Source organism: Leopardus geoffroyi, chromosome B4 (assembly GCF_018350155.1).
Source record: "Leopardus geoffroyi isolate Oge1 chromosome B4, O.geoffroyi_Oge1_pat1.0, whole genome shotgun sequence".
Classification (NCBI taxonomy): domain Eukaryota; kingdom Metazoa; phylum Chordata; class Mammalia; order Carnivora; family Felidae; genus Leopardus; species Leopardus geoffroyi.
In genome coordinates, this window is record NC_059341.1 from 6,844,448 (window position 1) to 6,870,762 (window position 26,315).

Below are 26,315 nucleotides of genomic sequence, written 5' to 3' on the forward strand. Positions count from 1 at the left end.
GGTCCACGGCATGACCCTTGTTCAAGCAGACAGAGAAAGACTCATCAAGTAGACTTACCATGCAGGTTGGGGACTTCAGGTGAATTCTAGTCTAGATTCACACCTGGAACACTGGATCCCAGTGATGGATGGCAGGTTACCTCTCCTAAGCCTGCGTGGTCATGGAGAGCAAAGTGCTTGGGGTCAGGCCAACCTTGCTGGATCTGTGTCTCCACTTACCGTGAGATGTGGAATAAATTACTTAGCCTTATTTTCCTCCATTATAAAGGAGGATAAATATAGCACATGCCTCGCACGGTTCTTGTATAGATTCAAAAAAAAAGAGAGAGTTAAAGATAGTAAGTAAAAATGCCTGACACCAGAAAGGCTCAGTACCTCTTAGCTGACATTATCTTATTATCTCCAGACCACAAATGGGAAGCAATCATCCACGGTGTTTCCAGACTGGGTTTTCTCTGATTCTGGAACTGAGGAGAATTAATTTTTCCACGGACCTGAGTGAGGCTGATCAGGGACAGCCACAAGAACAGATACTGTCCTCTGAGTCAAAGACGCTCATGAAACATCCCCACTGAAGAGCGTGCCTTTGTACCTGGCACGGCTGTGTGCCCGGTGCTTTACTGCAGTGGATCCTCAGTTATCAGAGACCGAGGGGAACAGGCTAGCAGTGAATGCTTTGCTCAGAAAACCATTGTGTTTCTTTCTCCACTTGTGCTAAACTTCTCCTGCTTTCATTTGAATAAAAGGGCTTCGTTTCCAGAAACTCTACACTGATGCTATTTCTCTGACTCTCTTTCTCCATATAGTTCCCCACCTGGTCCATGAAAGAGGATGATGCTGATCTTCAGGTCCCTCTGATTCTGAGATGAACAGAAATCAGCAAAAGGCAAAGAAAGCACATCCATCTGACCCTGACTTGTCCTCACAGCCCACTGACTACCTCTGGCTTTGCTGTTTGAATAACCTCTGGGTGTCCGATCCACCCCCACAGCGCAAGTTTGAACTCCAGAACAAATATTTGTCCCGTTTTTGAACAAAGTTTGAGAGCTTTCTTCTTCTTTTTTCTTCTTTTAAAAAACGCACTCTTCTGCTGTTCCTTTGAACCGGGTTCAGCGAGGAGTGGAATTCTCCCGAGACCCTGCACGGAGAGCTTGGCAAAGCCACCCAGCAAAATGAGTCGACTCACGTGCCTTCTCGTCTGCTTCTTCGTTTCTGTAACACGAGGCTTCGAAATCCCCACCAGTGGACTTCCAGAAGTAAGTACTTCCAGAAAGCCCCTTGTCGTTGCCCTGTGCATTTGCCCAGTAGTCTGTGGCCATTGCTATTTAAGGACTGTGGTCTGTGCGGAAAGGATATTTGTGGTAAAATTCATCTGGGTAGGAGTGTTCGCTTTTCTAATTACTGGAATGTATACTTACCTTTGAAAGCATTAATGGGATTTGCATGAGTATTAAGTCAAATTCAATGGACTGGCCCCACGGGGTGCCATCTGTGGAACCCGGCTGCCTACTCCTTATCTGAAAAATGGGGATCCTTGACCTACCCCAAAGGTACTAGGAGAATTCAATGCCATATGTAAACTACCTAGCACAATGCAAGCACTAGGAAGCACTTAATAATTATTAGCTGGATGAGGATGACACATTGCTATCAGTATAAGAAAAGTCATTAACACTATTGGTTTTCATACCCATGTGAACCATGAGTCCTGTAGTGAGGGCACTTTAAATATTCCTGTTGGGAGGAGATGGCCTGCAGGCTGGCAGATGGCAGGAATTATTTCCAGGGAGTTCAAGGCTTCTACTTCAGATCCTTGGCCATCGCCAACAGAAGGAAAGTTTTGGACTGAGTCATTTTGAATGTCACGCAAGAGTTATTCTGACGCCAGAAAAGCAATGTGTGTTATGGGAATATCGTAGGAGATGCAGAGGCTTTGTAATACTTGCAGAGTGGATTACCCACAAAAATGCCAAAGAACGGGATGGCAGGGGTGCGGGGGGAATCACTCTGTCTGCTTAGAAACGATCTTATTTTCCAACACCTTAAGAACCCCCGGAGGGTGTTGGAAATCTCACTGACAGAGCCAGGGATCCAAGCCAAGATACCCAAATGTGTTTGTGCATTCCTTTCCTATCAACATTTTAAATTGGAGGAGACGTATGGACATATTTATCCACTCACACATTTGCTGATGCCAAGATCTACCCCATGCCTCCCCCAGGCACCTCCCTGATCACTGGGTTGCAGTGACCCCCACCTGAATGCCCCCATCATCTTCTGGCAGACTAAAAAATGCGTTCCTTCGTCCAACAAATTGGAGGATAACAGCTTCCATTTGGTCACCTCTGAGACATAACTAGCAAACATAAAGACATTAAAGAAGTCATTGTATTAAAAAATGGGATTTTCCAGAGTTATAGGAAACCAGATAGCAAAGCATAATGAATGAATCCCTTATGCCTGTCCCTCGCTGCCTCCTTTGCTCTGAATCTTTTTTATTAATAGAAATAAATATCCTAAATTCTTTTCTAAGTTTGCAGAATATGGAGATCTCGTGGAGCTGGCCCCGGGGAAATTTCAGTTTGCACCAGAGAAACAGAGATTTCAGGTAGAGTAAGCCTCAGTCTCGAAAGGGACAACGAGTGAAAGAGATCACGACCGAAGGAGGGAAAAGATTAAGATGCTTCTTGCTAAATGGTCTCAGAGCTTTATTTTTTATCGTAATGGTCACCTTGGTTCCTTAAAGGGTGAAGAGCTATGTGTTTCCTTCTCATTTTAAGACTATGGGATGATGTTACTGCCTCATAAGGAAGGATTTCTTCTTAGGGAGGGCATTTCTTCTCCCGGGGGTGGCAGATACCTCCCCCTGAGCACACATCCTCCTGGGGCAGTCACTGCTGCCGTGGGGAGTAGCTCAGAGTCTGGGGACCGGCCATGTCCAAGGCTGTATCCTGGAGGTCGCCAGCAACAGCACAGATGCGTCCTCTAAGTCTTGGGGGTGAGTTCTCCAGGGAAGCCAGCCAGGGTGTGGCTTCTCCTGCATGGAGGCCACGTGCTGAGAATGGGGGTGTTTCATGGACACCACAGGAAGCCGACCAACGGCTTATTTTGTACGGATGTGACTTTTTGAGTCTCTGAAAGTCCAGGTTTCTTGTAGACCAGTAGTATGGAAACCCAATAGGCAAGTTCTCATGCCATCCGGCCACAAGAGGGAAAACTTCTTCTCGTCACTGAAAATTACATCCAAAAAGTTCAGAAGAGGGTAACTGTTGACCTCACGATGTCACGGAACACTGCCCTAAAACCTCAGTTCATCCCAACTTAGCATAACTAGCCTTATATCCAGCACCTGACTTATTCTGTTAAAGTTCAACAGACATTAGGTGTTCACCCTTTGCTTTAAACCCATTCGGCTTTCCGTGTCCAGAGGACAATCCTTCCTGTGGGTAATTCCCTCGCATGGCAGTTGAAGTACAGGACTTTTCACATGACAGTCACTGTTCTTGGCCCCAGAGAGGAAATACCTCGAAATCCCTACCCTCACGTAGCTGAGCCCAATGGAAGAGACAGACACACGTCCACACTGTCTCGCTTGGAAGGAAGAATTTAGCTGCCGTGGAAACTTAAAGGAAGCGTACCTGGATTTGGGGGTGGGGGGCCATGAGAGAGCTTGACTGACAAAATTCCCCCAGGCTGAGGTCTGAAGGATGGGGGTGGGGTGGGGTGGGGGGACAAGGGACCCTGTAAGGCAAAGCACTTATAGACCTTGTGAACGGCATGCCCAGAGCCCCAGCATCCAGATCACCACTCAACTAAATAAAAAATAAATAAATAAAACAGGATAAAGGTGATACAGGCCACTCAGTGTGTGTTTGGTTGAATGTTTTCATTTAAAAATATTTGTTCTAAAACTGAGGGTTGATGGGGGGTGGGAGGGAGAGGAGGGTGGGTGATGGGTATCGAGGAGGGCACCTTTTGGGATGAGCACTGGGTGTTGTATGGAAACCAATTTGGCAATAAATTTCATATTAAAAAAGAATAAATAAAATAAAAATATTTGTTCTAGCATTATATCAAAGAGTGATGTGCTTGCCAAGTGGCTGGGAAATGTGTTCAGAGAAACATACCATTGGGAAAATAGTATTCGAGACTATTTGACATTTATGTCTCGGCTCCAGTGAATCAATTACAGATCCGTATGGAAGGGAAACAAATTTTTTTTTGACTGAGAGAAAGCAGCTTTTGTCCTCTAGGTAATAAGTAACACACTTTTGAAGAATGATTATCTAACTTCCTTTCGCAGAGAAGCATTTCCGGAGAATCTGGAGAAACGATGGTGAGTTTACTTTGATTTTGTTAAAAATTAACGTCGGAATGATTTTCCTGTTACCTATTATCTGGAGATCAATATGGTTGCCTCCTTCGTCTCTATCCCTGAGAGCATTTACCTGACTTGCGAAATATCCTCTTGCCCAATTCTGTTTGGAAGTGTGTCTGAAATTCAGCATGAGAGTAGCCAGGAGAGATGTCACCAGGAGCTGAAAATGTCGTTTCTCTCAACCGTCTCAAGTTTTGCCAACAACACTGGCTTCATCCAAGCACATGTATTCATTCCAGCTTAGCCGTTTTCACTTAAAATATGACACCTAACGGCTTTGGAGGGGGGAACGGGACTGTGAGAAGGAGCTCCCCAACACAACATGGCCCCATTCCCTGAGATGTTCGAAGAAGTCCTTCCTGTGGTGAGAAAACATCAAAAGGAAGTGGTTTACGTTGGCTTCCTGCTCTGCACGGACAGAAACTTTGAGAAGCATACATTTAAGGGGTAGTAAGGACAAGTAACGTAGCCCGGATTTTGTCTTAGCTTGAAGTTTGCTGGCTGTTACCGAGTCCAGAGGCTTAATCTTGGCTGATGGACTTTGGCACGTGACACCTACTATCGAAATAAGCAAATCCATTTGGAGAAACAAGCAAAATCTTGTGATGGGTCACATCATTGCCATGGTCCTGAAGAAGCTCGCAGTTCTCAGGCATCTCCTGAAAGATGTGGGCTTTTAGTACCTTGCCTTTGAGCACACTGAGATACCGTAATTTTTCACACTAGAGCTGCCTTAAGTCTGTAGAGCAGCGTGGGGAAAGGGGATCCAGAGCACGGGACCAATCATCGCGTCCACATGATACTTTCTCTCCACGTTCCATTGGTTGCTCACACCCGGCAGCGTGTTACAGTTTGTATGTTGTTCGAATTGGGGGAAGGAGAAGAAAAGTGGGAGAAGATGGCCCCGTAACAGATACGGTGGAAGAAGGCAGGTAGGAGTATGGGGCCACACGTGTATTTCAACCCCACTGTCCCCTTGCTGCGCCCCACTCTGAAGACACAGCCAGGGTCCCCTAAACCCGCAATCCTGTACCCTTTCCTTTGATAGGGCCCTGTATTTGACATTATTGCCTGAACTTTCTCGCTCCAACCTTGCTTCCCACAACCATTTTCTACTCGCATTCTCCCTTTAAACGTCATTATTAATAGACCCATAGAGCTGAAAGTCATCTCCAGAGATCTTAAAACAAAGGCAGGCTTCTGCCTGGAGAATATTCTAAGCGAGGAGAAAGCCTGGTAATACCTGAGTCATATGCTTCGCAATGCCTGAGGATTGTTCATGATAGAATGTAGTGCTGTTAACATCAAATATGTGGTGAAGTTCTGTGCCATTTTGCCATGAGTACGCCTATGCTTTCTTACCAATTACAGGACGATGTTGATCAAGTAACTCTTTATAGCTATAAAGTCCAGTCCACTATTACTTCTCGTATGGCCAACACCTTCATCCAGACCAAAGTGGTGAACAACTCCCCACGGCCTCAGAATGTTGTGTTTGATGTTCAGATTCCCAAAGGAGCCTTCATCTCCAACTTTTCCATGTGAGTAACTCCTATACAGACTACAAATTGGTTTTGCTCTACTCATAGAATCAACCCCCCTCATAGTTAGGGTGGACCTTAATGGCCCACTGCTCCGGTGGTTCTCACTCTCAGAGCTGTGGACCCACTGGATGTCAAGAGTCATGGTGGGCTGGGTCCCCATGATTTGTTTCTGTTCAAAGTATCAGAATTTGCGACGGATTTGCTTTTCACGCCTAATAAATGAAAGCTAACTAAGCTATCTCTCTGGTAACAACTCTTAGTTGCACTTGAACGTGCTTTCTCGGGGGAGATATATGGAGTAGCCGTGGCTTGTAGGAAACCAAGTATGTGTGCAGAGCAGTTCTGTGTCTCCTGTCATTTGTTTCTCTATGGGGAAAAAATATGAGAACTACTGATTAAGTCCAATCACGTGTCCAGTGATCGGATTCCTCAATTACGCTGAGGACAAATGGTTCATTCAGGTTTGACTTGAATATCTCCTTACGATAAACTCACTACCTTCCAGAGCAATCCACTCAATGGTTGACAGGTCTGTTAGAATTATTTCTCATACTTCACTGAAATCTGTTCCGCTTCTACCCACTGGCTCTGGTTCCACTCACAAGAAATTTTCTTTTCCTAATTCTCTGCAAAATACATACTGAAGTGTTCGAGGATGAAATGATATGCTGTCTGAGATTGGCTTCAAAATAGTCGAGTAGGGGTACAGGTGAATTGAGACCAGCTGAGTACTGACTGATAACGGTGTGGCTCAGGGATGGTTTCCTGGAGGTTTCTTATATTGTTCTATTTTTGTACATTTAAAGATTTCCATAACAAAAAATATTTTTCAGCCACTCCAGTGCTTTCTAAAGTGAAGTCCAATTATCTTGTCCTGCCTGGTGGCTTCACTTATCAAGGCTAAACATCGCTTATTCTTCCAAGTGATTGGATGGCTTTCTACCCCCGGTCACTTAGGTGGCCGTCCCCACAGTGTGTCCCACCCGGCCACGTCCTTCCCATGTCCTGTGCCCAGCACAGAGCACACGGCTCTGTGTACAGTCTGCCTATTTTTTTTTTTTTTTTTACTAAGATATTAGATTGAGATACTTCTCATCGGCTTTGGTCTTTCATATACCAAGGTCACCAACGATAACTGTGAATAAATGAAGCGTTCAAATACCACACACCTTGGCCTCTAAAAACTGCAGAGCATGTTAATCATATTTTCTAAACCAAGCAAAGTAGGTGGGGGAAAGGTGTCAGGTGACTTTGGCTTGATATCCTTTGAATTGGCTTAGAAATTTATTTTTTTATTTTTTATTTCTGTAAAAAAAGTTTTAGTGTTTATTTTTGAGACAGAGAGACAGAGAGAGAGAGGGAGAGTGAGTGGAGGAGGGGCAGAAAGAGAGTGGGAGACACAGAATCCGAAGCAGGCTCCAGGCTCTGAGCTGTCAGTGCAGAGCCAGATGCGGGGCTTGAACTCACGAACCGTGAGATCATGACCTGAGCCGAAGTCGGATGCTTAACACACTGAGCCGTGCAGGTGCCCCAAGAAATTTATTTATTTTTTTAATTTTAGGCAGCCTGTTCTAAAAACAAAAATGTAGAAGGAAGAGCTTTTATGTAGCGGTATAACATGACGCTGTGTCTGAAAAATCATCTTTAAACTCTTCTACTAAAGTTTTGTTTTTCAACCACATAACCAGCATTTATTCTAGACATCGCTTCTTTCTGTTTTCTTTCATTCTTTTCTTTCTTTTCCATCTCATTGCATAGAAGATTTGAGGTGACAAAGAATGATAGAACTGTGACACACATTTACTTTGGTCTCTCTCTGGTCAGGGATGACTTTGTGAGACCAGAGAATTCTACATGAGTTGCCAAGGCCTCCTCTCTGGTCAGAACATTTCTTCTGCTCCTTTTATCAAGGTTGCAAATATTCTGCTAGAGATAACTTCCTTTTGTCTTAAAGATTTTTCGGTCTTTGAAACTGAGATTGGGTGGATGGGGAGTAGGGCAGACCTGGACACGTGGGTCTAGTTCTAGCTCTGTTTTTGACCGACTGTGTGACCTTGAGCAAGGAAGTCACTGTCCCCTGGCTCTGATTTCTCTCATCTGAAGAAGTGGCCTTCAGGCGTGCCTCACCAAGCATGCCAGTGGCTCCTGGGATGGGACACTGGCCCTCACACCTGCAGAAGGTCTAGCATTCTGGGTCCCCTCCCATAATGCCAACGGTACTTTGGGTCATCGGCACAACAAAAGACTTCTCCACGCGTTTCTAAATACCTCCTTGGTGAGAGGCACTATCCCTTTGAGTGCCATGGGCGCCATTTTACTTCTGAGATCCTGTAATTTGATGGCTCTGACCCATCATTAACTTGGTACGCAGCAGATGACGAGCACTTAAAGTGGGGCAGGTAAAGATGGAGAAGGAGAAGGAAGCCAGAGGTCCCCGAGGGAGGTGTTAGAGGGATAAACACCCACGTGCTAAGGGATTCCCCGCACCGTCCTCCTTCCTTCCTTTTCCCCACCCTTGCAGGGCAGTGTGACGCCCCCGGGCTCTTAGAAGAAGAATTTTCTGAACAAATGTAAGCCAGACAACCAGTGATTTCTCAGTCACCTCCCCTGGGCACATTTCTAATTCAAAAGGGATACCCAAAGGGAACACAGCTTAATCTGAAGGGTAAAACTCGAAGATGCGGAGTGATTGTAAACACACGCAGCAACTCCAGAGGGGAAGCTCTCAGGATGGGCGCCTACCTCTTAAGTCACACTCCCGGATAAAGGGACTCCTGACCGTGAAATAGGCAGATGCCTCTCTTCTTATTACGTCTAGGTGCGACATGAGAATTGCCCCCATTCACTAAATCCTCCAAGGTGGGTTGTTTGTCCTTACTTTGCTTTGCTAAGACTGCTACGCAGGACAACTCAGTGGCCCCCTGTCATTTTTTTAGGACCGTAGACGGCACGACATTCACGAGTTCAATTAAGGAGAAGACAGTGGGTCGAGCGCTGTACTCTCAGGCAAGAGCAAAAGGCAAGACCGCCGGGCTGGTGAGGTAAGGGCGGGGCCAGCTCGGCTCATCCGTGGCTCCTCCCACTCAATCCCATTTAATTTTTAAAAATCACTCACGGGTTGCTTCTAACGCCCACATCATCCTCACTTACTAACCGTGCTGTTTCCTCTTTAAAACTAAACACCTCAATCAACGATCGCGGTAACCTTGACGTGTATGTGTTTACATCAGGGCTTACGCTGGAAATGCATATTCCCACTTGATGCAATAATAGATTTCTTCTTTCTGCAAACTTTCACAAACGGAAAGAGCCTCTGGAATGAGGCTCAAATGCCTCAGAGGAAATGCGTGCGGTCTCTGGAACCATCTGAGTTTCGGTTTGAGTCCTGGCCCCACAATTGAGTGGTCCTGAGCAGGTTGCTAATAATCTGTTAGCTTCATCTGTTATCATCTGGGAAATGAGGGTACTGATATCCGTCCTGCAGAGCCGCTGTGTTAGAAATGATGCCTGTCAAGGTCCTGGTGTGGAATGGGGATCGATGAGTAGCAGAGGGCACTCAAATCTGTAAGAAGCTCTGGTAGAAAACGATCAGGCAGGAGAGGAGACTAAGCTGTTGGTGGAGTTAAAGTTACCTGGAAGTTTCAGTGATGTCTATTGTACCTCCTGTTCACTTTCACGAACACTGCAGCAGGCTTGATTGCCCAGAAAAGCCTAGATGCCCTCTGCATAGACGTGGGGGTCTTGCTCTCCCTCGTGCCTGTGGGGACTTACGTCAGGGGTGTTAAACTTTTAGGAGCAGGGCTCTTGACATGGAAAACTTCAAAACCGAAGTAAACGTCCTCCCCGGAGCGAAGGTGCAGTTCGAACTTCATTACCAGGAAGTCAAGTGGAGGAAGCTGGGATCCTATGAGCACAGACTCCATCTGCAGCCCGGACGACTGGCCAAACACTTGGAGGTGAGCCAAGATTTGCAGGGCGTGCGGTGACGCCCTCCCCTGAAGTCTCCTACCCCCCACCCCATGCTTTTCTCCTGGTCATCGCCCTTTGGGGATGCTGGATGCATTCGACTCAGCAAGACAGTGAGGGGCACTGATCAGCATATGGGTTTGGAGTCTACCCATAAGGAGGGCACTTCCTTATGGATTTCAATGCCAGCTCAGCTCCTTATTAGTTGTGTTCATTTCCTGGGGTGGCCCTAACAAATGACCACAGCTGGGCGGCTTGAAACGACAGGGACAAATCTGAACTCAAGGTGTTAGCAGGGCCTTCCTCCTAACGGCTTTCGGGGAGAATCCTGGCTTCTCTTGGCGTGCGGCAGCCGCTGGCACTCCTTGACTTGCGGCCTCCTAGCCACACCGCTCCGATCTCTGCCTTGGTGGCCACACCATGTGCTCCCCTACGTGTCTCACATTGTCCTCTGCCTTCTTCTTATGAGAAAACTTGTCCTTGGATTTAGAATCCACTGAGTAGTACAGGAGGATCTCATCTCCAGATCCTTACCTTAACTTCGTCTGTGAAGATGCTCTTTCCAAAGGAGGTAACGTTCACAGTTTCCAGACGTGTAGACGTGGCTTCGGGGGTCATTGTGGGGGGAGTGTCATTCAGTCATTACGCTGGTCAGTCCTGCTAACACGGGACTCGTTATCTTGAGTGTCCGTTTTTTCATCTGCAGGAAGGGTACGATAACATATTTTCCGTGTAATTTATGGCAATGGGTGGCAAATGATAAGGACTCAGTGAAGCTAGTTCTCTTCCTCTGCCCGCCCCCCACTTCCTTACCAATATGAGCTCACCATTGCTGACTTGACTTCACCTGTTGCCCTCCGAACTGAGACAACTCTTTAGGGAGTTTGAAGCTTTGTGACATCACACGAACATTTTGTGTAGGAGGCAGAGCAGAGCCAGAAGCAGCCCAGGAGAGCATCCAATCCAATCTGCCTCTGCATTTGACAGATAGGCTGTGAATGGCCCTCAGACCGAGAAGACTCCAGGGGATGATCTGATCCTGGCGAAATTTGTATCCTGATTTGGAAAGTTGCGTAACTGACCAATAGAACACACTTTCTTCTCGTGACCGCTGTGTGACATCAGCCTGCTCTCGATGCCACTCAGTTCTTTTAAGTGTCCCTTCTGGCACATACCGTGCCTTTGTGAAAAATAGGATAAGATGCCCTTCCTCCCGGCAAAGGCCCCTCGTGTCAGGACACGTGACTTGGCAAGTGGGTTATGGGCCACCTCCCAGCATCCTTGATGGTCCTGGCTGGCGTCTCTGCACAACTCAACAATGTGACCCTGGTTATTTTCCTAGGAGTGATGAAGAATGTAGGCCTGTCCCCCCCATTCTCTTGCTCAATGCTTGAATCCCATGGTAAATAGATATGATCAGCATCTTGCCTATAGCGATGCAAGTACCGAGGTGGTTAATAATATTAATTAGTAACTGAGTTAATGGTAGGAGAAGGCATATTCTACGTCATTGACTCCTCCCCACAAATTATATGTGTGAAGCACCTGCCACTCATAACGAACAGGGACTTTTTTTTTTAAGTTTATTTATTCTGAGTTGGTGAGGGGCAGAGAGAGAGAAGGGAACAGGATCCTAAGCAGGCTCTGTGCTCCGCACAGATGTGGGGCTTGAACTCACAAACTTTGAGATCATGACCTGGGTGGAAATCGAGAGCCGGACACTTAACCTACTGAGCTACCCAGGCACCCTTCCTCCCCACAAATTACAAAGTAGGTCTCATTAGCCCTGACTTGCAGACTTATATAAATAACTTGCCTAAGGAACCAGACCTAAGAAACCATTAAGATCTGGAACTATGTCTGACTGCATCCCAGACTACATTCTATGCTACCAATGCAAGAATTTGAGTTTGAGTCCATGAAGATAATGATTCTTAACACACATACCGAGTAGCACATAAATCTTTCTTGTATTTCTGAAATGTTTGTTCATCCTTAAACTTCCCACGCTGTGGAGTCTTAGAATATTAGCAAGGGCGTTAGACCCGGTGGCAAGTTTTCCGAGTTCTGCCAAATCTGCTTCCCAGCCTTCAGTTTCTCATCTGGGAAAGAAGAGGTTGGACTAGATGGTTTTTAAGGTACTTTCCAGCCCAAATAGTCTATGAAATATTTCAGTTTCTAAAGAGACTTGATTTCATCCAAAGATAAATGAAGGAGAAATCATAAAGTTAGACCTTCTCCCTGTGCTTATTCCAGAAAAGGTTTCTAATCACCATCGGAAGGACTGGAAATACAGGAATTGTGGGGAACGCATCTCTTTTTAACCCCCACCCCAACCCCCCAGCTGTATGTATCAAATCTTGGGAAAATGTTTTATTCCAACTCCTGTGTTCCTTACCGAAAAGTCAACAAATATGGCAAGTGACTCACTCTACCCTTGTTCACAGGTAGAATCTTATGGGAGAATGAAAGCAGTAGCCCCAGTTCTCTGTCAATTTCTGACTTTTCTCCCTGACCTCCAAGAGCTGCTTAATCAACGGCCAGCAATGACTGGGTCAGACTGTCCTGGGATGGCTGATTTACTCGATTCTGTGTAGATTTAATCCTTACCAACATGGAGAATCTGGAGCTAATGGGAATTTTGGAGGCCAATTAAGTTCCCATCTTGTAACTACCAAGAAAGAAAATGTTGGCTCTGCTTAGACAAGTGTCCATGACTTTATGAAAGCAGATTTGAAAAAATCAGAGGGAATTTTGACAGGATTCCAAAGGCAGGTACTTCCAAAGGGGAGATAGCTCATCACTGTTGCAGAGGGTCCTAAATGAGGAAGAGGCAGTAAGGAAACCAATGTGCACATGACTCTATCTGATGGCCTCACATGAAAGCAGGCGTGTGCCTAAGAAGGGACATCTCATGGAAAACAAATAGGCTATTGTGGCATGGGGCTAATGGATAGTTTGGCGATATCTACCGGAAAGACGCAGCGGGAGCTATTGGAGGATAGGAACTATTAGGGGCTTGGGCCCTGGGTTTGAAGCCTGCCTCAGCCACTTATGAACTGCGTCACTCTGAATGAGCAATAACAAATAAAACGATAATAGATAATAACATTATCGATAAGAGTTAAATGAGTTCATACATGTGAAGTGCTTAGCGGACCAGGATTATGGTTTTTCCAAAGATCACCCAAAGGGATGTCCTTCTGTTTAGCTCTGCCCAAAGCAGGTAGATAGAAAAGACATGAAAAAGCCCAGGAGAGAGCCACAGAGTAACTGCAGAATCCTTTAGAAATGGCTTTCCTTTTTTCCCCCCTTTAACAGCATGAAGACTCTTAGAAACAACAACAGCCCCCCAAAACTGGAATAGGATAGAAACGGGGCATTAAGCCCGGAGGAACGAAGTACTAGAAAGGAAGAACTGAGTTGCCCATCACATGAGATGAGTCATATCCCACAGAAGTTAAGGACCATGAGGAAGTGATCATGGAACCAGGCTGGGTTGTCTCTGCGAAAACTTACAGCAGAGGATGTAGTAATTGTACTTTTTGCTCAAAAAGCCTTGAGGCTTAGAATAATTTGCTTTCCCTTCTCCAGGTAGACGTGTGGATTATCGAACCTCAGGGAATAAAATTTCTTCACGTTCCTGACACATTTGATGGCCATTTTGATGGTGTTCCAGTGCTATCTAAAGGACAGCAGAAGGTATCATAAGTATTGCCCGTTGCAAAGGGTCTAAGTGGCCACTAGCTCATGAGTTCTCTTCCCTCCCTGTGCTCTGGGGAACAGAAGAGAGTTCAGGTGTTGAACTCTGTGAAGGAACAGGCACCCCTGGGCAAAATCTAGGGTCTTCCCCAGGGTCTGCAGAACACAACTCCCAACTGTCTCATTGCATTTTGACCACTGACTTTCCCTTTGGGGGCCCCATTTCCCTCAAGTCATCTGCTTGACCAGTAGCCAAAAGACAGCTTCCACATAAACGGTCTCAGTCATAGCAAGAGATCCTCCGCTTAATTCTCTTTACTTCAAGACCAATAATAACCAACAGTGGAGGAGTCCAGTTCCTCTAAGAACCTTTCACAAACTCATTCTCGAAGCTGGTAGCCATCTCTCTGGTGGGGGAAGGGAGGCATTCTTTGGCTATCTTGAAAAGTCCTGAACCGGAAACCAATGTGACGATACATTTCATATTAAAAAAAAAAAAAAAAAAAAAAAGAAAAGTCCTAAACCTTGGGCAACAGCGCCACAGGCTGGCAGATACTCCCTCACATGCCCGGCACTGTCCCTTGCATTGGAAATGGGACAATCAGTGGTTCCTGGGTAGAGGATGGCCATCAAGCCTTGGGCAGTGCCTCTTTACCTGTGTGCGGCTGTCAGCCCCTCCTCTGGGGAGGGACAGGCGCAGAGGCTGGGCTCTGACATCACCGTTCTTTCCAGGCACATGTTTCCTTCAAGCCCACTGTGGCGCAGCAAAGAAAATGCTTCAATTGCTCTGAGACCGCGGTAGATGGAGAGCTGGTGGTGATGTATGACGTGAACAGAGAAGAGAAAGCCGGTGAACTTGAGGTGGGTAGAAACAGTCTAGGAGAAGCACCATGCTGAGGCCAAACAACTGTTCCTTGTTGAACAGACGCCCTGGCTTCCGGGTGGCCCCTAGCGGTCAAGGCAAGTGTCGAGTTGCAGAGAACGGACCACAGTCATGTGTCTAAGTGTTACTAAGCATTATCTTTTCATAGGAAGACAACTAAACAGAGGGTTATTGGGTTTCATGTCCTTGTCCCAGAAAGGTTCTTCTAGGCCTTCTATGAAGTACAGTAGAAAACCACGGATAACCTTCGAAGGCCCTTTGTAATTAAACTGTCAAAGAAAGCAGGGAGGTTGTGGGGCTGGGTGGATGGAACAACCAAGAGAAAGACCTGGGCTAATGGTGAGTTCCAGGGCCAATGTTCCTTGTGAGATTTCTAAAGTTTCCTTTCCCCTTTTGCCATGTCCTAGGTGTATGTCTGTATTTCCCTTGTGCTCAGGTAAGAGCCCCGTAGAGGGTATCCAAGAGCCTGTGCTCTCCAGGACAGGGAGGTCGAGAAGCATCCACAGCGACACCCTCCACAGTTAGCCATTGTACTGTCTTGGTAGAAGCAACCAAAGGGCAGTGGAAAGAGAACTTGGGGAGGCAGGCATCAGAGCCCGCAGTAGAAGACAAAGACGATGATCAGGAAGGTAGCTGGAGAGGCCTTCTGATACCTTCTAGAACAATCCGAACCTAGCACCCTAGAGTGCTCGTAAAGGTCCTTCGTGATCCGTCCTGCTGATTCTCCACCCCAATTCCTTGAATTCTTAAATTCTATAGCCCTCGTGGTCCTGGACCGCTCGCAGACCCCCTAGGGTGTTATGTTTTCCTCACCCTTGTCTAGAACTTCCTCCCTACTCCTACCTGTACCCCCAAACCCTGCCCAACTCCCACCCTGGCGGACCAACTCCAAACTCATCCTCAAGACCAGTGTAGATGTCAGCTTGGGAAAGACTCCCCCATCTGAGTCAGATCACACCCGCCGGGCATTCTCGGAGCCCTTTATTTTCCTCATCCTAGCATGTAGCACTCTATGTTACTGCCTCTTTACTTGTCTGCATCCTCGGCTGGCCTGTGGGCCCTGCGAGGGCAGAGCCTGCCTGCTTTACTGCTGGCTAGCAGGGTGCCTGGAACACAGGCTCTCCATGAAGACTGGGTGTGCGGAGGGAGTGGAGGGAAATGCCCTGGGAGTTAAAGTACCCAGAAGGCTTGGGCCCGCATGGGAAAGGAGTGAGGGAGAGAAGGAAGGAGAAGGGAGAGACCTGGGTAGACACCAAGCCTCTGTTCTCTCCTTTACGACCAGCCTGCTTCCACGCCTCTCCTCTCTTAGTCCCTGGGCCCCGTCTTCCTACACCCTAACCACCGTGTCTGTTTTCCAGGTATTCAATGGATATTTTGTCCACTTTTTCGCTCCTAACAACCTGGACCCAATTCCCAAAAACATCCTCTTTGTCATTGATGTTAGCGGCTCAATGTGGGGCATAAAAATGAAACAAGTGAGTATCCCCTTGTTCGCAGTGGTACGTGGGGCTCCCCGCCTTCCTTGGTCCCCCTCCGAACACGGCAGCCATTCAATGCACCTGTCCCATCGGACCTGTCTCGGTCCCCTCGGGCCACTGTGACAAAGCACCACAGACGCCGGTGGCTTGTAAACAACACATGTATCTCGCAACTCACCGTTGGGAACATTTTCATTTCGGTTCCTTCTCGCACTGAGCACTCCTGTGCTTCCGTCTTGCTCTTCTGCATAACGTTTTACTTCAGCACCTGCCCATTATTCATGGGTCCTTATAGGCACATCTTTTCTAATCACACTGCAGTTCCTTGAGGAGGGCCATCCTGCCTTATGTCTCCCAGGCTGCAGTTCAATATGAGCTAGTCCAGCGTTAAATGGTATAGATGAGGTTCTATAGAACAAAAGAGGAAATTTGTTTAATGTTTATTTTTGAGACAGAGAGAGAAAGAGAGAGAGAGCAAGCAGGGAGGGGCAGAAAGAGAGGGGGACACAGAATCCGAAGCAGGCTCCAGGCTCCGAGCTGTCAGCACAGAGCCCGACACGGGGCTCGAACCCACGGACTGTGAGATCATGACCTGAGAAGTCAGACGCTTAACCAACTGAACCACCCAGGCGCCCCTTCTTTTTGTTATTTTTTAAAATTTTTTTCATGTTTATTTATTTTTGAGACAGAGAGAGACAGAGAATGAACAGGGGAGAGTAGGAGAGACAGGGAGACACAAAATCCAAAGCAGGCTCCAGGCTCTGAGCTGTCAGAGCAGAGCCCGACACGGGGTTCGAACCCACGAACCGTGAGATCTTGACCTGAGCCAAAGTCGGAGGCTCAACTGACTGAACCACCCAGGCACCCCACTTTTTGTTATTTTATTTATTTTTTTTTTTAATTTTTATTTTTATTTTTTAACGTTTATTTATTTTTGAGACAGAGAGAGACAGAGCATGAACGGGGGAGGGGCAGAGAGAGAGGGAGACACAGAATTGGAAACAGGCTCCAGGCTCTGAGCCATCAGCCCAGAGCCCGACGCGGGGCTCAAACTCACAGACCGTGAGATCGTGACCTGAGCTGAAGTAGGACGCTTAACCGACTGCGCCACCCAGGCGCCCCATCACTTTTTGTTATTTTAAAGAGGAGTGTAGGGGCGCCTGGGTGGCTCAGTCCTTTGAGCCTCCGACTTTGGCTCAGGTCAAGATCTCACAGTTTGTGAATTCAAACCCCGTGTCAGGGGTTTGCCTGCTCACACTCTGTCTCTCTCTCTCTCTTCTCTCTCTCTCTTTCTCAAAAATAAACATTAAAAAAAAAAATTAAAGAAAAGCGTATTAGGAATCAAGACTGCCACTTGCAGGGGATTAAAATTTTAAATAGATTTGTCACCGAAACAGCTGCCTGCATTGAGAAGAGCTTGAGGAAACCCTTCAAAGGTGTGGAGAGAGGCATGCAGCTCTCTGGGGGCAGACAGGTGTAGGTGGCGGGGCCAGCCAGGGCAACAGCTCTGAGTCAGAAGTGTGCCAAGTGTCCAAAGAACAGAGAGCAGCCTGGCAGAGAGGAGCAGGGAGAGGGCAAGGGAGACGAGCTTCAAGAAGGGAGGGGCAGGGCAGGTCACTTGAAGCCCATTAGGTCACCCTGAGAACCTTGGCTCTATCTTTGAGAGAAATGGAGAGCTACTGGGGGTTAAGATGAAGGAAAGGCCCCATCTGACATGTTTACAGCATATCCCTGGCCACTGTGTTGACAACAGACTGGTGTGGAGGTGGGGGTGGAAACAGGGAGGCCAGAAAAGCAGCTATTGCTATAACCCAGGCAAGAGATGATGGCGGCGTGGACTAGTGGATGTGGTAAGAGGCCACTGGAATCTGGAATCTATCTGGAAGGTGGAATACACAGAATTTTCTAAAGCTGGGAGGTGTGAGAAGAAAAGAGGACTCCAAGATGCTCCGAGCTCTTAGCCTGAGCGGTCGGAAGGAAGGATGCAGGTCGCCATTGGTGAGTGGGAGAAGACAGGCAGAGTGAGACTTCGTGGGGGGACGCTGGGGGTTCAGTTTTGGACGTGTGAAGTTTGAGACGCCTGTTAAGCATCCGAGCAGACATGTCCATGATGCTATTGGCTATGCAGGTCTGGGTTTCAAACATGAGAAATTGACTGGGGCGCCTGGGTGGCTCAGTTGGTTAAGCATCTGACTTCAACTTAGGTCATGATCTCACAGTTTGTGAGTTCAAGCCCCGCATTGGGCTCTGTGCTGACAGCTCAGAGCTTGGAGCCTGCTTTGGATTCTGTGTCTCCCTTTCTCTCTGTTCCCCACCCCCCTCTCTCTCTCAAAAATAGAATAAACATTAAAAAAAATTATTTTGAAAAACATGAAAGATCGAGATGTACAATCAGGACTTACTAGTATGTGCAAGGTATTTGCAGCAATGGGACCGGCTGAGAAGTAAGTGTAGATGGAGAAGAAACCCGAGAGCGAACCCTAGGATATTCCCATAGCTGGAATTTGGGGAGAGGAGGAGGAACCGGCAAAGAAGACCAAGGAAGGGCAACCAATGAGAGGAAGAGAAAACCCAGAGAGTCTGAGGTTCTGGAAGATAATGGGGAAGTCGGAGGAAGGAAGATGGTGTGATCATTTGGTTCAACTGATGCTCGTAGATTGAATCTCATGAAAAGGGCGAATAGTCCATTGGATTTGGCAACCTGAAAGTCACTGTGATCTTGATGAGGGCAGTTTTTTTGTTGTTGTTTATTTATTTTGAGAGAAATAGAGAGGGCGAGCGGGGGAGGGGCAGAGAGAGAGGGAGAGAGAGAACTGTAAGTAGGCTCCGTGCTGTCGGTTCAGAGCGCGACGCAGGGCTCAAACTCATGAACCGTGAGATCAGGACCTGGGCGGAAACCGAGAGTCAGACGCTCAACTGACGGAGCCACCCAGGCGCCCCTTGATGGGGGCACTACTAATGGAGTGGTAAAGGTGAAAATCTGAATGGAGTAGGTTTGCAAGAGGATAGGAAGAGAAAATTGGGAAATGGTAACTGAAGAGAGAGGGTGGGTGGCTGGGCTTGGAAAATACATTTGATTTCCAGGCACTCCTAAGAGGGCACTTGAACTTTGTGATTCTTAACTAAAAAGGGAGCCTAGTCAAAATGGTTGTGCATAACAAAAGAAACCAGTAAACGTTTAAGCGTCATAAATGCAGACAATACATGTTGGGGATAAGTGAGAGACGGGTCGGTGTTGACTGGGGTGGATTCGAGAGGTTTTCTGGAAGGATTGCAGCTTGAGTTGGTACTTGAAATATGACTAGGATGAATTCTTGGTCTTCCTCCTTTCTTCTTGGGCTTCAAGCTTCTGTGACGAGACCCTTCTCCGTTCTTTTCTGAAACAGACAGTGGAAGCCATGAAGACCATATTGGATGACCTGAGAGCTGAAGATAAGTTCTCGGTAGTTGACTTCAACCACAATGTTCGGACCTGGAGACACGATTTGGTCTCAGCTACTAAATCACAGACTGCAGATGCCAAGAAGTACATTGAAAAAATCCAACCTAGTGGAGGCGAGTGACTTTAACCTAGAGCCCACTGAGAAACTTTCATAGGGTTCAAAACTTCATTCACTTGGGACGCATCCTTTCCTATCACAGCGGTCTTTGCCCCGCCCACCGCGGCCTGCCTTAAATGTTACACGTATTATTACAGGATGAATACTAAGTCCGTGGGAAGGTACAGGGCATACCCATCCCACACAACTTTGTAACCATTCCAGTCCTTCTCAGCAGCCTTGTTACGGTCATAGCATCAAAGGCAACTGTCCACAGACAAGTGTCCCAGCATGTCAGCAAGGGAGATTTAGGTACCTTCAATTTGGTGCATAACAAAGTGACAGAGGGGTGCTTTGAAAGGACTAATTCATCTTTACGGGAATAGTTTGCTACAAAGTGAATATTTTACTCCACTGGGGAATCTTGACCAGCCCGGGGAAACTTTGTGTCCCTTGGAAAGTAAGTGAAGGATTTGGGTGCTGACTAAATTACGTAGGAGTAGTCGCAAGACAGACGAACCTGAACCCGGGATGTGATTGTTTTCGTGCAAAGAAAGAGTACCTAACATAACTGCACATAATGTTACTCTAACAGGAACAAATATCAATGAAGCCTTGCTGCGGGCCATCTTTATTTTGAATGAAGCCAATAATTTGGGATTGCTGGACCCTGAATCCGTCTCTCTGATCATTTTGGTTTCTGATGGCGACCCAACAGTAGGCAAGTAGCTCGTCAATTTCCTAGTGACAGATATTTCGCTCTTGTTTCTCGGGAACGTGGTTGGCTTAAAATGGGAAATCTCATGGCACTTGCCCGAGTTTCTAAACCATTCTAACGCCATGCTTTCTAAAAGGAGGCTTCTTTTGACCCTGAAGCGTTCACCCTGCTGAAACCCAGTCCCAGATATTTCTGGTGATGCTCTTAAAAGCTCAGGCCTCACCTGCACAACGTGGGGGAAACTTGAATGTGAATTGGCATAGCATGCTGTCGCATACTTAAGGTGTGTGTGATGAGTCTCTGTCCCCCGAGTCTGCAGCGCACCTCTGGAGTCTGCAGTAACGTATGTTCTTGTTCTCCACAGTCCGCCAGTTACTCATGGCAACTGGGGAAATTGCTTCCTTCTGATACATCCTGCACATCGACATCTTTTCCACAAAATGGCCCATCATCTCCTGGCTTCTATCATGTGCTGTTGTTATCTTGATCTGCTTTAGTTGTGTCCCTGTGCTGACAAATACAACTAAGGGTGCATGCTAGATTGTGTTGCAGTCTGCCGCGTAGACAAGGCTTGTGCCTGACGCAGCTCCATGGAAGGAAGTTGAGTGGCCAGTCAGGACAATGGCAGCCAGAGTCCTAGAAAGATGGAAAGCAACCATTTAACCAATACTGAGACGAGAATGGGAATCATTACGTAGCATTTGTTGTAGGTTCAGTATTTCCTCCTTCTCAGATCAAATTACTTTTAAAATTCAATCTAAGGGGCGCCTGGCCGGCTCGGTCAGTAGAGCATGCAACTCTTGATCTCAGGGTAGTGAGTTCAAGCCCCACGTTGGGTGCAGAGATTACTTAAAAAAACTAAAATCTTCAGAAAGAAAGAAAGAAAGAAAGAAAGAAAGAAAGAAAGAAAGGAAGAAAATTCAATTTGAGAATAAAATCATCTGGAAGAAAAGGAAACAGTAAAAAATTAAGTCTGTTCCTCATTTCTGTACCTTAACCATCCAGTTCCTGTCCCTGGAGAAGGCCTTTGGTTACCAGTTTCTCGCATATCTTTCCAGAGATATTTCATGCATATCTGTAGACTACATATACACATATACACATGTATATGTCAATATATATACACACATACACGCATGCGTATCTGCAAATACATCCTACATATGCCAATGTTTACATTGTTTTTTCCCCTTTAAAAATGTGTCTTTGAGATCATTCAATATAAACACCTAAAAAGTTGCCTTGCTCTTTCTAATAAACTGCTTAGTATCTCACAGTTTGAGGGTATCATCATCTGACTGTATCATCATCTGACAGATCTCCTTTACTCGTGTACCTTTGTTTTTGTTTTCAATACGTTGCTATCAGCCGTAAGAAAAATTCCTAGAACTGAGTCGCTGGGTCAAAAGGTTAAGTGCATTTTTTTTTTTTTAAATTTTTTTTTTTCAACGTTTATTTATTTTTGGGACAGAGAGAGACAGAGCATGAACGGGGGAGGGGCAGAGAGAGAGGGAGACACAGAATCGGAAACAGGCTCCAGGCTCTGAGCCATCAGCCCAGAGCCCGACGCGGGGCTCGAACTCACGGACCGCGAGATCGTGACCTGGCTGAAGTCGGACGCTTAACCGACTGCGCCACCCAGGCGCCCCTAAGTGCATTTTTAATTTGACAAAAACTTGGGTCTCCCGAGTGGCTCAGTCGGTTAAGCATCTGACTTCAACTAAGGTCATGATCTCACAGTTTGTAAGTTTGAGCCCTGGGTTGGGCTCTGTGCTGAGAGCTCAGAGCCTGGAGCCTACTTTGAATTCAGTGTCTCCCTCTTCCCCCACTCATGCTCCCTTTCCGTCTCTCAAAAAAGGATAAACTTTAAAAAAATATTTAATTTGACAGAAATTTTCTGTCTCCATGATTTTCTTTCAAAATCATTATAACGTGGCCCCCTCATTCTTTCCTTTCTGTCATCATCAACTTTAGGTGAACTGAAATTGTCAAAAATCCAGAAAAACGTGAAGCAGAACATACGAGACAATATCTCCTTGTTCAGTTTGGGGATAGGATTTGATGTTGACTATGATTTTTTGAAGAGACTGTCCAATGAAAACCGTGGGATTGCTCAAAGGATCTATGGAAATCAGGACACTTCTGCCCAACTCAAAGTAACATTTTTTCTCTTTCTTTTGTCCTCCTTCACCCAAAGTCATTCAACTAGCAAGATCTGATGTCTAAAAGAAAACAGCCAAATTTAAGCCCAAACTGTCATTACTTCAGCTTCGTTCAGCCTCAAGAATCAGGAAGTGTTCGATTGCTTCCTCACGCAGCCCATGCTGCATGTATATCTACACGGATAGTGAGGCAGGAGGCAGGAAGGGGCCGGGCACACGCTCCCCGACTTCCTGAGCAGCTCTCCCGAGGCATTATCAACGCTTCTGGGCTCTCCGGTCCTGTTAAACAACTGTCCTTGTCTTCATGGCCGTTGTTTCCCCTTTAAAGTACGTTGGCATCTCGGTGTCAACTTTTTGTGATGCAACACAGATCAAACTACAGCCTGGAGGTTTCCTTAACTGTAAAGGAGATGAGTTACTTGTTTATCTCGCCTAAATGGACAAGAAAAAAGATGTCTTTACCCCACCCTCTGTCAGTACCAGGTACCATGTGGCAATGGCAGGCACCATATTTAAAGTTGGGGACAGGAGGGGCGCCTGGGTGGCTCAGTCTGTTAAGCGTCTGACTTTGGCTCAGGTTCTGATCTTATTATGGTTCATGAGTTCGAGCCCCACATCAGGCTCTGGGCTGTCAGCTTAGAGCCTGGAGCCCATGTCTGACTCTGTGTCTCCCTCTCTCTCTGCCCCTTTCCTGCTTGCACTCTGTCTCTCAAAAATAAATAGATGTTAAAAAAAAATTTTTTTTTTAATTGGAAGTTGGGGACAGGAAAGGCATAAGGGGCAGTTTGGGAATATCAACCCAGCTGACTTTTCTTATTATAAGTATTTATGAGCTTTTTATGCTGGTTATAAAAGGGGGGAAAAATGCTGGGCTGTTAAGTCAAGGGTAATGGTCTTAACAATTTTTTACTTTCTCCATATCAATTCATCTGATAATTGTGAGTTTTCCTTGTCCTGTGGCTTTCCACAGAAATCCTGTGAGAGTAAATTAAGAGACACCAACTAAGTATTTTGGGGAATCGCAGAGAAAAGTGCTTTAGACCTATGAAGTGGTATGAAAATAACGATTTCTTTGTTCTGCATGAATTGTAGAAATTCTACAACCAGGTCTCCACCCCATTGCTCCGGAACGTCCAGTTCAACTACCCCCACACGTCAGTATCGGATGTCACTCAGAACAGTTTCCACAACTATTTCGGAGGCTCAGAGATTGTGGTGGCAGGAAAATTTGACCCTGAAAAAGCCGAGCAGTTACAAAGCATCATAACGGCAACCGCGGTACTTCTGTTTATCTGCTTATTTCTAAAAATACTAATCGGTGCCCTCGATACAGTCCATCTTGTATATTAACAGGCTGGTATTTTGCATTCCAAGAATCTGGAATAAAAGCAATGATAATAACTGCAAGGGAAGGCGTGTGAATATCTATGCCATTGTCCCCAAACCGTTCTGCAAGTCCTTACCTTTTCATCCCAAAGCCAATCCCAAACCTTGGATGTATGCACGTACTTCTCGCTTTTGCATTGTTCTGAATTATTCTGCATTCCCCTTGAAGTTACGTCGTGCCCTGATTCATGCACAGTAGGTACGAAAAATGCGGACTGATTAACTATAGCCCTGTCCCCCGGATGGTTTTCAACTGTGTCTTCCATCATCCAGGCTAACACGGAATTAGTCTTGGAAACTCTGGCCGAAATGGATGACCTGGAGGAATTTCTATCAAAAGACAAACACGCAGATCCCGATTTCACCAAGAAATTGTGGGCCTATCTGACAATCAACCAACTTCTGGCTGAGCGGTAAGAAGAAAAGTGTGTACGTAACAGGGGTTCGCAGAAGTGAGACGTTTGCCTTGAATGTCTGGAGTGTCATACAAAAAGGATGTGGGACCCAGAAAGGCAGCAAGTTAATTCAGGATTTGCATTGTCAATTTTCACTGCTTTCCGAGCACTTTAGGTAAAGCTGAGTTCACTCTTTTAGTCTTTTGTATTGAGGTATAACATACATAAAGTGTGTGAGGTGCATGAATTTTAAGACTACAGTTTGATAAATTCTTGTGTGTATCACCCACATAATCACCACCCAGATCATTAGAGAACACTTCTATCCTGAGTGAAGGGTCCCCGTTCTCCTTCCCACCGAACACCCACCCCACCTGCAGTGGATATCACTGTCACCATCAATTAGTTTCCTGTGACGAAATTTCATATTATGGCACAATCTGTATTCGTCCATTTCTGGCTTCTTTCGTCCAACATGATATCTATGACATCCACCCGTGTTGCTGGGAGTATCGGTAGCTCCTTTGCATTCACTTTTGAAAACCGTTTATTGCCCAAAGAGAAATTTACGGGGCTCCTGGCTGGCTCAGTCGGAAGAGAATGCGACTCTTGATCTCGGGGTTGTGAGTTCGAGCCCCACGTTGGGTATAGAGATTACAGAAGTGAATGAAGCTTAAAAAAATTATAAAAAGAAACAAAGAGAAATTTATGATTATCGTATCACATAAGGATGGGTGATGTAATGCTTATGTATTTCATCTCTGGCTTCTTAGCTGACCTGCACTTAAACTCTGCAATATAAAAACTACACTTCTTTTATTTTTAATTTTTTTAATGCTTATTTATTTTTGAGAGAGAGAGAGGCGGGGAGAGACACAGAGTCCGAGCAGGGGAGGAGCAGAGAGGGAGGGATGCACAGAATCCGAAGCAGGCTCCAGGCTCCGAGCTGTGAGCACAGAGCTGACGTGGGGCTCGAACCCACCAACCGTGAGATCATGACCTGAGCCGAAGTCGGACGCTTACCCGACTGAGCCTCCCAGGTGCCCGTAAAAACGACACTTTTCAGTAATGTTTAGGTCTTTGACCACATGCATCAGAATGACATGCAGGTGCTGAGTAGGAGAATTATGATTCCTGAGACCAATTCCACATATTAGATCAGATTCCCAGGAAGCTGGAACAGAGTCACCTGAATTAGGTTGGGAAGAAATGAAATACAGTTGTATGACTGTATTCGCAGAGAAAATCTGTGATGTCCATAGGATTACAAAACAGACATGGGGTTTGAAGTGAGCAAGAAATATCCCTGCCCCTTCCCAGAAGCATCCTGGGTGCATTCACGGCAAAACTACAGATACACAGCAAATGCTGAAGTGAAATATTGATTTAAAAAACAAAAAACGATAAAAAAAACAATCCCTGTAAAACAGATCAGCAGTTTGCCAGGGACTGGGGGGGCAGGAAGGATGACCAGACAGAACGCAGGAGATTCTTAGGGCAGTGAAAGTGTTCTGTATGATACTGCATTGGTGAATACATGTCGTTATACGTGCGTCCAAGCCAATAGAATGTCCACCACCAAGAATGCACCGTAATGTAAACCGTGGACTTTGGGCGATGACGATATGTCCATGTCGGTTCATCAGTTGTAACAAATACGCCGCTCTGGTGGGGGATGTTGATAGTGGGGGACGCTGTGGTCTGCGGGCACAGGGAGAGTATGGGAAGTCTCTGTACTTCGCCTTGATTTTGTTGTGAACCCCAAACTGCTCTGAAAAATAAAGTCTACTAAGAAAAAAGCAAGTCCTTAGGACGGCATGGCTAAATACGATACTAGCTTCATGGAGCCAGTTAGTCCTATTTTGCCGTGTGGTCCGAGGGTCCTGGTCGAGCCCAGAAGTGGGGGAGGGTCAGGGCGGGCAGAGGGGGGCCGGGGGTGGAATCTTAACTCAGCCCTCATGTTCTCAAATGGGTCTATTTCCTAAATACAGAAGCCTGGCTCCCACAGCCGCTGCCAAAAGGAAAATCACAAAAACAATCCTGCAGATGTCTCTGGAACATCACATCGTGACCCCGCTCACCGCCATGGTGATTGAGAACGAGGCAGGGGATGAGCGTATGCTGGCGGACTCCCCCCCGCAAGATCATTCCTGCTGCTCAGGTC

General features: G+C 46.3%; 1 protein-coding gene across 1 annotated transcript in view; it reads left to right on the forward strand.

Annotated features, from left to right (window-relative positions):
* The first annotated feature begins 1,051 nt into the window (after nucleotides 1–1,051).
* The window catches only part of ITIH2 (inter-alpha-trypsin inhibitor heavy chain 2), a 37,162-nt gene continuing 11,898 nt past the window's right edge, over nucleotides 1,052–26,315 (forward strand). Inside the window, exons 1-15 of the mRNA XM_045463805.1 lie at nucleotides 1,052–1,256; nucleotides 2,534–2,608; nucleotides 4,304–4,336; nucleotides 5,750–5,919; nucleotides 8,859–8,963; nucleotides 9,716–9,878; nucleotides 13,483–13,590; nucleotides 14,323–14,451; nucleotides 15,832–15,948; nucleotides 19,338–19,506; nucleotides 20,086–20,211; nucleotides 22,183–22,364; nucleotides 23,463–23,648; nucleotides 24,030–24,169; nucleotides 26,143–26,312. Coding sequence (XP_045319761.1) covers nucleotides 1,173–1,256; nucleotides 2,534–2,608; nucleotides 4,304–4,336; nucleotides 5,750–5,919; nucleotides 8,859–8,963; nucleotides 9,716–9,878; nucleotides 13,483–13,590; nucleotides 14,323–14,451; nucleotides 15,832–15,948; nucleotides 19,338–19,506; nucleotides 20,086–20,211; nucleotides 22,183–22,364; nucleotides 23,463–23,648; nucleotides 24,030–24,169; nucleotides 26,143–26,312 — 1,957 coding nt within the window. The 5' untranslated portion in view covers nucleotides 1,052–1,172. The remainder of the gene's footprint in view (nucleotides 1,257–2,533; nucleotides 2,609–4,303; nucleotides 4,337–5,749; nucleotides 5,920–8,858; nucleotides 8,964–9,715; nucleotides 9,879–13,482; nucleotides 13,591–14,322; nucleotides 14,452–15,831; nucleotides 15,949–19,337; nucleotides 19,507–20,085; nucleotides 20,212–22,182; nucleotides 22,365–23,462; nucleotides 23,649–24,029; nucleotides 24,170–26,142; nucleotides 26,313–26,315) is intronic.